The 10,276-nt window shown below is 44.6% G+C and overlaps 2 protein-coding genes across 2 annotated transcripts; both read right to left on the reverse strand.

Annotated features, from left to right (window-relative positions):
- Positions 1-357: 357 nt before the first annotated feature.
- LOC136537608 (ornithine aminotransferase, mitochondrial) lies at positions 358-6,911 on the reverse strand. Its single transcript, XM_066529585.1, has 10 exons — positions 6,533-6,911; positions 4,163-4,271; positions 3,742-3,972; positions 3,070-3,229; positions 2,931-2,986; positions 1,666-1,818; positions 1,446-1,543; positions 1,176-1,256; positions 847-1,080; positions 358-725 (listed from the first exon to the last, which is right to left on the reverse strand). Exons 1-10 carry the CDS (start codon positions 6,658-6,660, stop codon positions 581-583), a joined length of 1,395 nt encoding a protein of 464 aa, XP_066385682.1. The 5' UTR covers positions 6,661-6,911; the 3' UTR covers positions 358-580.
- Positions 6,912-8,550: 1,639 nt separating this feature from the next.
- On the reverse strand, positions 8,551-9,529 carry LOC136472124 (probable glutathione S-transferase parC). Its single transcript, XM_066469851.1, has 2 exons — positions 9,186-9,529; positions 8,551-9,084 (listed from the first exon to the last, which is right to left on the reverse strand). The coding sequence occupies exons 1-2, from the start codon at positions 9,504-9,506 to the stop codon at positions 8,728-8,730; spliced, it is 678 nt and encodes a 225-aa protein (XP_066325948.1). The 5' UTR covers positions 9,507-9,529; the 3' UTR covers positions 8,551-8,727.
- Between the last annotated feature and the right edge of the window lie 747 nt (positions 9,530-10,276).

The following is a 10,276-nucleotide window of genomic DNA, read 5'->3' on the forward strand; positions in this document are numbered from 1 at the left end:
TAAACGGGCCCGACCTCGGAGAGACGGGACGTTACAACCTAGACTTCAAAGATCACGAGGGTGGCTTCTCTCGGGACTTCAAAGAACATGAGGGTGTGTTTGGCAACTATACGAGAAGGGGTATGTGAGTTAGTGGAAGTTAAGCTCTAAGTATCTTTTACCAAAGGAAATAATTCCAGAGCTAACTCATTTTTATTCCTGTTTTTTTAATGGAATATATGTCAACGGTACCACGACCGGACAATCATCCATCCTTCTTTCCTTTCAGAATGATTATCCATTGTTAAGATTGCATATTTTCTGATTGACTTTCTGTTGGAATTTTCAGATACTACTTAATAAAAATTGCAAAGAAGGGGAGCGCGAAATCATATGGCTTGATGGTAGATTCACAGTGCATGTGAATGCTACCCATTTATTTGATATTCATCAGGGTAGCAATAGCTGATACCCTTAATATACGATGCAACAAGTCGCATAACACGTAGACCTAAGTAGCTAGAATCCCCTGCTCTGTTATTTCTTTTGGGGCGAGATGGGTGCCTACGAAAATGCAGCTATCTCTGTTCGGAGGCTTCACTCATCCGTGCAGGTCCCGGCCGCATCTGTCGCAGACTGGCTTCTCTGCCTCAGATTCTGGCTTTTTTATCTGCTTCTGCATCTGTGGCAAGTCATGCTCCAGCACGTCACTAAGCGCCTTGGATGCTTCTGCAAGCTCCTCAGGACTGAAAACCATATATGGTTTAGGTATCAGCTGGCGGACAGTTTCTGGTTCCGAACATGTAATCGTACTACCAAATGAATGAACAAGGGTGTGACCGTAAACACTTAGGTGAAGGATCATACCTGATTGAGAGGGGAGGAGCAAGTCGGATTATAGTGTCATGTGTGGGTTTCGCTAAAATGCCTCTCTCCTTCAACTTGATGCAGATGTCATATGCAGAAGCAGGAGATAGAGCGTCATTGTTTAAATCCACTGCGTTCAGCAAACCCCTCCCGCGCACTTCTCTTATGATTTGAGGGAATTTCTGCTGAACCTTCTGTAACTGGTCCCTAAACTCCTGTCCTAACTTTGCAGCCCTGCAGTGGGTCAGAAGAAAATATCACCGAGTGGATAGATAGTACTCCGTACAAGATAATCTGACAAACTAACAAAGTTTCTTAAGGGAATGTACCTTTCAACGAGACCTTCGTCTCTGACCACTTTCAGTGATGCAACTGCCACAGCGCTGGCTAACGGATTCCCACCGAATGTACTGTAAGTAGTAAAACATAACACATTCAGGAGCAGTACACATACAGAATTGTTATACAGGAGTAACACAGACTATGTTCGAACCGAAGATAGAACCAAATATTCCTTAGATACAGAAAACATAAGTTTGATATCCTTTAGACATAGAACTAAACTGGTTTGCTAGAAAAGATTAGAGATTTGGTCATACCTTCCATGTTCCCCTGGTCTGATACACAGCATGACATCCTTGTCTGCAAGAACTGCACTGACTGGAACAACTCCAGCACCGAGTGCTTTGCCTAGAATCTGTATAGCAAAGACAATTTGAAACCGTAAGTGTAGTTGCATACTCTGAAGCAAAATGGGGAAGTGACCAGCAGATACTGAGTATAGTTAATAAACAAGAGTGTAGCAGAAAAGAAACTTACCACCATGTCAGGCCGTATGTTTTCCCAGTCACATGCCAGCATTTTACCAGTTCTAGCTATGCCAGTTTGGATCTCATCAGCAATCATCAAAATGTTATGTTTAGAACACAAGTCTCTGACACCTTTCAAATAGCCATCTGGTGGGATTACTACCTACATGTATAACATGAAGATCAAATTAAATAATACAAAAATACGCAGCTCTCCTCCGTGTTTGAGAAAAAAAAAAGGTCAAATTAAAAAATGTGAAACTAAAAAAACATTAACCATTAATGATAACTGAAACAAAACACCAAGGAAAAGTGCTATAAAATCAAACCAAAACTATATATTTGAAATCAAATTGTTCCTGGTTTACTTTACCACCAGTCCACCACAGCTAGCAAAGTATGACGAAATCATCCAAACCAGATGAACAAAAATACAGTAGTTAGTGAAAATATGTTAACCCAAATGGTATGGGACACATTCCAGGAGGAATGTACAGAAAACTTTATGAGTTTATAGTTATAAAATACATGGACTTATTATCTATGTGTTTGCACTAACACATCAAATGAATCTTGAATCTTGAGAGTGAAAAAGAGAGAAATATATTGAGAGCTAAATCGATAATGTGCACAAGCCTCTATTGTACTAATGTTAAACAATTCTTTTTCACACAGCTGGGAGAAAATATTATCACAAAGAGCTAAGGAACACTCTATGCCATGGTTGCTGAAAAGCACAGTTACTTTCTCTGTTTCTCAGTCTACAGGAAATATATTGAACTATACCTTCTGCTCATTCCTTGGTCACATATAGGATCAATGGATATCTAATGCAAGCTTGCAATGCAAGGATTGCTGAGAAGCAATTTGTTTCTAGGTGTAAAGTAAATATGTGGGCTAATATATGCTACTCTTTCCTTGGTTGAGTGTAGGTGTAACAGAATATCTATTGTACACAATCATTCAATGGATGATGCAAAGCGATAGTACTGCTGTGTAGGAAATATTTGAGGTAATGAAGTTTTTTGCTAATTCCCGCGTTACCTAAGTGGATATCTAACAGATTAACATAGAATACAGCACCTATCCTACGAATTAACTCGTATTTCGAGTCAACCGGATGGACTCTTACTGAGGGTCCTTTGCTGCAGGGCTCTTAGTGGTGAATCTGGGCCTCTGGGGGGTGATAATTGCTAGGAAGTGGCTAGTTTCTAACTGTAAATGAAATATGTGCTCAGAACAGTCAATGCCAGATACAGCATGATAAACACATACCCCAGCTTCACCTTGGATAGGTTCAAATAAAAAACCACAAATCCGATCTCCATGCTCTGAAATAAATAGTAATTGTCAACATGCAGAAACACGTAAACTAAAACAACGTATGTTTGGCAATGTTAAACAGATAAATTACCTTCAAAGATTTTCTTTAACCCATCAATATCTCCAAAATCAACTTTAAGATGGCCAAGAACCAAAGGACCAAAACCACGAGTTGCATCATTGTCACAGCTCATGGAAATGACACCAAGAGTTCGACCATGGAAACACCCACAGCAAGAGACAAGCAAAGCCTGCAAAGCAGCAAACATTTTGGTAAATTAGTGAATTTTCTACTTCTGAAGATCTGAAATTTATGGTCTATCAAGATATCAAGATATGGCGTGCACCAAACTTGCACTAAACGGAATTAAGAATAAAAAGAGTATGTGTCTTTCCAGATTGTTTGCTCATATTAAACTTTCTGAATTTATTTTGATATAATTATATGAGAAGTAAAATAGGGGTTTCATGATATATAAGTAAGACAATCAAAAGGAAAAAGAGCAGGTACATGATTTGCATCTAAGTATATCTTAGAGCACATCATCCAGAAGTCCACAGGCTATGCAGTAACAGGATTTTAAGAATTGATGGATGCAACCTCGTCATCTAGTAAGAACCTACTCAAAGCTTACAACAGCTTTGTAGTCACAAGACAGAACTTCAGGGAAGCACGAGCAAATCCAAGTATGGAAAAACTGCACACCACTATCAGGACCAGAATTGAACAAACAATCTTTTTTGTCGGGTCATACACTCATACCTCATTCTTTGGTATCTGTTTCTTCTCATAACCCCATTTCCTAGCCAATTTGATAGCAGTTTCAACTCCTTCAGCTCCAGTATTCATTGGCAACATCATGTCATATCCAAACATGCTTGTCAGATATTCCGCAAAGATTGGGAACTTATCGTTGTAGAAAGCTCTAGAACTGAGCGTAAGCCTTTCTGCCTGTTCTATCAAAGCTCTCAGGACTTTTGGATGGCAATGACCCTGCACAGAATGGCAAACATTACACAGTTTGAGTACATGCATAAAAAGAAGCATGACAAACAATGTAGTATCCCAACTTAACTTTTCTAACTTCCGGTCTGTTTTGACAACAAATAGTTTCCAGACACGATTTACTGTATTTACATAGATGAGGTTTAAACAAATAGTAGCCCCACGGAAAGAAATCTACCTGATTGACTGCAGAATAAGCAGAGAGAAAATCGATGTATTTGTTGCCTTCGGGGTCCACTATGTGTGAACCTTCTCCTTTGGAAAACACCATGGGGATTGGATGGTAGCTGCAGGCATTGAAATGTTAATAGAAGAGTGAGTAACTGCATTGCTGAAATAAATTCTTGCAGAAGCATTTAGAAGTTTAGGGCCTCAGTACAAACTTCCCATCAATAAAAAAAAATACACATTCACAGGAGTGTGCGCATTCAAATCGAACAGCACCGCTATCAATCCCTTACAAGTATGGAAGAAAAATATTATGCTACCTGAGACAAGAGTGTCATCTCAGAAAGACATGTCACTGTATGAAACTTCTAATTACCTTCTTAGTTCATGCGCAACTGCAGTTTTTGGATCAAAAAGCAGCCTATTAAATTCCGTAGTTTCCAGTTGATGTTCTATTCCAATTTAAAAGAATATTGCCATTTCATTAGTTTTTCAGAGACAAGAACACCCTAATAAATACTGACCAAATAATACATAACCAAGATGACACGTCATTTACATAGGACTAAATTTACTTGCATATTTACCCAGACGATTGCGTTTAACATCGTCACCACAACAATAGAACGATCATCTGATAGCTTTTGCCATTTCATTAGATTATGTGTCACTAACTTGTCGAACACAACTATCTTCACAATATTAATGCTACAAAATCAATTAAGATTACAAGAAAACATAAATTTTGAATTCTGTGTGAACAATAAAATTTAAAATCCATGATATATATACATACGTGACATCCGGTAGAAGCGTACATATAGTTGGGATCCTTTTATTATAGTCACTGGGAGTTTGTTCAATTGAACCAACCATCAAAACCTAATGAAATGGCAAAAGCTATCAGATGATAATTCTATTGTTGTGGTGATGATGTTATGTGCAAATCGTCTCGGTAAGTATGCAAGTAAACTTAAAGGGCGTACCCAGTGCAGAGAGCTCCCGCTCTGTGTGGGGTCTGGGGAAGGGTGTTAGTGGCAAGCCTTACCCTCGCCTGTGCAATGCGAGGAGACCGCGACTCAAACCCGGGACCTTCTGGTCACAGGCGGTAAGACTCTACCGCTTGCACCAGGCCCGCCCTTCTATGCAAGTAAACTTAGACCTGTATAAATGACATGTAATCTTGATTATGTACTATTTGGTCAGTATTTATTAGGGTGTTGTGTCTCTGAAAAACTAATGTAAATGGCAATATTCTTTTAAATTGGAATAAAACGTCAACTAGAACTACGGAATTTAGTAGGCTACATTTTGATCCGAAAATCACAGTTGCACATGAATTAAGGAGAAGGTAATCGGCAGTTTCATACGGCGATCTCCCTGATGAGCCGAATTCAAGAATCGAATGAACACTCTGAGGACTATGTCAAAAACCATTTTTACAGGCTCAAATCCAGGACAGGAGGACCAAGAATCAACCCCATTTCTCTTTCCAAAGACACAGAACCATCCCAAGATCAAGGAGCCATGATGAACAGAAAAAAAAGGGATCTATTTTTACAGACACCAAACAGAATCTAAGAGAATTGCAATTAAATAATCGTAAGTTCACTTTGGTGAATTCTAGAGATGTGCCAACTTATGGGACTCTTGACCGTATTTTGGTGAGTACCGAGTGGGGGTCGAAGTTCCCTCTTTCAACTATTCAAGCTTTGAATAGGGAAATATCAGATCATACTCGTTTACTTCTAAATTTTAGGAGTGGTATTACACATAATAGCACTTCCACTCCTTCAGCACTTCTGATCCTTCATTTTGATGAAATTTGATCCCTGTATTTTGACCGCACATGCCTTTATTTGGTGAAATCTGACCAGATTTCTTCATGTGATATTCAAAATTCTCTTAGTTAATGTGTGTGTATATATAAACACAAGTCACCTGCTCCTCAAAAAGGTAAACTTCTTGCACTAATATCCTAGCTTGAATCAGCGCCCTGAAAATATATACTACTTGTAGGATAGGATCTAAGAAGGTGTGAAACCATGTATACCTGCTTCTTGTCAGTCTCAAACCAGGAACATTATGATATTAGGCTCACAAAGATATACATTTTTTTTTCCCCAAAGCAATGCACGGGCATATGTGCTAGTCTAAAAAAAAAGACACGAAACAGAGAGCTAACGTTCCAGATTCAGCACAAAAAAGACAAGAAAGAACCAAGGCAGGCAGGATTCCGATTCCGAGCATGATCGCGTCAGGGGCGGAGGCCGGAGGCACAGAGGCGTTTCGACGAGCACGCGGCGGGCGCGCAAGGAGTAAGGGGAATGGGGGGCAAACAGAGAGAGTTGGGATAAGCGTGGATCGAACACGGACGTACTTGTGCGCGCTGCAGTCCCGTTCCATCCGCATGAGCTCCTCTGAGGACAGCGCCGAAGCCGAGCTCGAGCACATCCCGCGCCACCGCGCCAGGGCCGCGGCGCCCCGCCGCGCTAGCGCCGTCGCCATGCCCGCAGCGCCCTCCCAGAGCTCAGTGCCCCAGTGGCTCGGTCGGCCGGTCGCTCACGCGCGCGCAGATGGTGGGTGCTGCCGCTCAGCCGCTGCAGCCTCCGGGTCCGGGCCGGGACCTAACTAAAAAGGTGTCGCGGTTGCTTGCTATACTTGGACGCGAACGCCGAACGCAACCGATGCCGATTGCTTTCCGGGCGGGGCGGCTCGGCCTCGGGCCGCTGTTGTGGCACGGCACGGAAGGCGGGCAGGGGGAAGACGCAGGACAGCGCGGTGATCTTATCCGTCCACGTCCGCCTGCTGGGCGCGCCGAGGCGCGCCGGGACGATGGCGAGGGGGCAGCGAGCGGTAGAGCCGTGCGGGACTCTCCGGCCCTCGCGCGATTGGGTTCCGCTTGGCATGACATGACACGGTACATCGGTGGATGTGGCGGTTTGCATCTTGCATTCTGTCGAAGACCAAATAAATCATCGGAAATGCTCGCGTCCGGCCCTGTTTTCTTCGTGTAGCGTTTTATACAGCATGCTAACGGTCTAATAATCTTTATCTTTATCTCTCACGCAGTTACTAGTCTCTCTCACGTGGTTTTTTATCTCCCTAACAATGACATGGCTACTCCTCGCCCCGACACGGTTGTTCGTCGCCCCGACGCGGCTAACCGTCTCACTTACTCACTGTCTGCTTTCCTCACTCACAGCCCCGCTCGTCTGCGCCTTCTTCCCTCACCGCTACACCCGCTCGCCTTCCTATCTTGCCTCCGTGGCGGTAATGTGGATCTAAATGGACACCCTTATGGTGAGGTGTTTCTCGCCTATGAAATTCTTCATGGTCGAGTGTCTCTCGACGACAAACTACACGTTGGAGGTGTGGCCTCGCTAGCGACAGGCTCTTCCATGGTGGCCGGGCTCTTCACAGGCAAGCGCAACCAGATCTGCACTCTACAGTGGGTTATATTGTAGTATGTGATATGTTGCAACAGTCAATCTTGAATGTGTTATATGTTTTATGGCACTCAACATAAAATTGGATTTTGCGATATTACAACAATCGATTTGAGATGTTGCAATAGTCAATTTGGGATGTTGCAACATGTTTTTATGGATGTTGCAATAGTCAATTTAAGATGTTGCAACTGTCGATTTAAGATGTTGCAATATATTTTTTTATTATTTTACAGCATGTTTTTTTTAATGTTGCAACATGTTTTTTTTTATGTTTCAACTATCGATTTAAGATGTTATAACATGTTTTTTATGTTACATGAGGTTTTAGTACGCTGCAAACCTTTTGTTCTTAAATGTTGCAAGCAAGGATTACATCTGATCCATTTGTCTCTCTTTCCATCTCTCCCTCACATACGGCAAGGTGCGGTGTCTGCGAGCGCTATAGAAAGCACAACCACTGTTACTGTGGTTTACTATTGCATCACAGGAGAAAGGAGGGAGCCGAAAGGAGATGAGTGCTGGGGATGGACGGGCATAGGGGAAGCCTCTGGATGCGAAAGGGAACGAGCGCAACGGAAACCTCTGGATCCGAAAGGAAAGGAGCGCCGGGGTGGAACGGGTAGAGCGGAAGCGTCCGGATCAATTTTATATCCAGACGTCCGGCCTAGTATTTCCCATAAATCATAGATTATTTTATACATCGATCTCCTCGAAAATCGAAAAATAGAAATTACAACTACAAATGTTTGCCAAACCGTATTTTATAGTATCACATCAATCTCTCTCAAAAAAAAGGGAAATTACAACTGCAAATGTTTACCAAACATGGCCTCCAAAGAAGGCTGGGTCAAGTGGCCCTTTAAAAAAAAAAGATTACCAAACCGTCGCAGAAGAAAAAAATGGAAACAGAAAAAACTAAAAACACTAGTTCGCATAAACGACGTGCGTAACAATAGCCAAGCAATGACAAGCTCTGTGACGACGATATGGTGCATGGAATCATGGATCACGCATGCGTCAACGTGCGTGTGCACGATGGTGCACAAAATCGCGCGGGGCCCCCGCGCGTGCAAACCAAGGCCAACTCCCACGCGCATACGTGCCAGCCGGCCCGGCCGGCCGCCTAGTCGAGGCCGAACGCCTTCCTCATGCCGCACACGAACTGGAATACGTGCTCGGCCTCCGGCAGCGACTCGGCCACGCACGTGTTCTCCCGGACGCAGCGGTCCGCCCACGCGGCCAGGGCGGGGCACTCGGCGGCGACGGTGAAGCCGCCGAACCGCTCGTAGGTCAGGAACCACGGCGCGAAGGGCACCAGCGCGACGTCCACGTAGCCGAGCGCGTCCCCGCCGAAGTAGGGCTTCCCGCCCAGCTCGGCCTCCAGCGTCTTCAGCGCCGCCACCGTGTCCTTCCTCGCCGCCTCCACCGCCGCCGTCGCGCCCTTGGGCGACCGCCACACGCGCATCCCGGCCTCATTCAGCTGCATGCACGGATCGTATGTACGTAGCTAGCCTGTTATTATTAATTAATTAAAGCTAGATTATTAGAAGCCTAGCTATCGATGGATGGACGCGCGACGACCTTGGTGTCGACGTAAGAGGCCCAGAACCGGGCGTGGGCGCGTGCGTAGGGGTCGGCGGGGAGGAGCGGCGGCGCGCCGGCGGCGGAGAAGCCGTCGTCGATGAACTCGAGGATGACGAGGGACTCGCACACGGGCTTGCCGTCCACGATGAGGACGGGGACCTTGGCGTGGACAGGGTTGGAGGACAGCAGCAGCGGGCTCTTGGCCGCCAGGTTCTCGGCCTTCTCCTCGTACGCCACGCCCTTGAACTTCAGCGCGATGCGCACGCGGTTCCCGAAGGGGCTCACGAAGCAGTTGAGCAGCACCACAACTCCCTCCATTGCCTCCGATCCGATCCCTTGGAAGCTTGCAACCTTATCAGCAGACGATGTGCCGGCCGGCAACGCTCGATCGCTGGCTTATGACTGGAGAGCTTGCATTTTGCCAATGGCTTCGTCGATTCCATGTCTATTTATACCGGATGATGGCTTTGCTAGATGTTGCTAGCTACGAGGCGTTTCTTTGGACGCGCCGGGGGTGCTGCCATTTTTCTTGGGGATGGAAATCAACACGGCATATGCCGATATGTCATCGACCGCACCAATGATAATGCATCGATCGATGCATGTCTTCGATTATTTCGTTGCTGATAATTTGTTTGTTTCTGCTTCTGAAACCGCCGCCGGTGCTTCGTCCTGTCTGCTGTGTTACTCGATATGCGCGCATGCATGTCCAGCTCGTTATTTGCTTCATTTTTTTATTTTTGCTATTTATCTGTTGATAGTTTTTTTTATTAAATTTGTCTTATTTCTATATGTTTGATTGTGCTTTAGGATTTGTGCTATAATTATCTATTAGATCGTATTTATAAAAAATCTTTAATCATATAAAATCTGTAGACATTTTTTATGAAGTTATTTGCTTGTTTGCATGCTGGTAAAAAAAAAAGTCACGCAATGCAGCTTCTCATGCGGCTCCCGGGCTCCCGGGAGCGGCGCTGCGAATAGAGTTCGAGACGTCGTCGTTACGGTCCGTCCATGGCTCCATGCATCTTCGTTGTGGACGTACGCGGCGGATGTTCCAAGGCCCGCCGGGTGCCAGTTTGATGGAG

This window comes from Miscanthus floridulus, chromosome 1 (assembly GCF_019320115.1).
Source record: "Miscanthus floridulus cultivar M001 chromosome 1, ASM1932011v1, whole genome shotgun sequence".
Lineage (NCBI taxonomy): Eukaryota > Viridiplantae > Streptophyta > Magnoliopsida > Poales > Poaceae > Miscanthus > Miscanthus floridulus.

Excerpts from the sequence above, each read along its gene's own strand:
- LOC136537608 (XM_066529585.1), bottom strand. The coding sequence starts at position 6,660 with ATGGCGACGGCGCTAGCGCGGCGGGGCGCCGCGGCCCTGGCGCGGTGG. Across the intron at positions 4,272-6,532 it reads CGGGACTGCAGCGCGCACAA|CTACCATCCAATCCCCATGG; the intron begins GTACGTCCGTGT and ends CAATGCCTGCAG. Across the intron at positions 3,230-3,741 it reads AACAGATACCAAAGAATGAG|GCTTTGCTTGTCTCTTGCTG; the intron begins GTATGAGTGTAT and ends GCTGCTTTGCAG.
- LOC136472124 (XM_066469851.1), bottom strand. The coding sequence starts at position 9,506 with ATGGAGGGAGTTGTGGTGCTGCTCAACTGCTTCGTGAGCCCCTTCGGG. Across the intron at positions 9,085-9,185 it reads CCTCTTACGTCGACACCAAG|CTGAATGAGGCCGGGATGCG; the intron begins GTCGTCGCGCGT and ends CCGTGCATGCAG.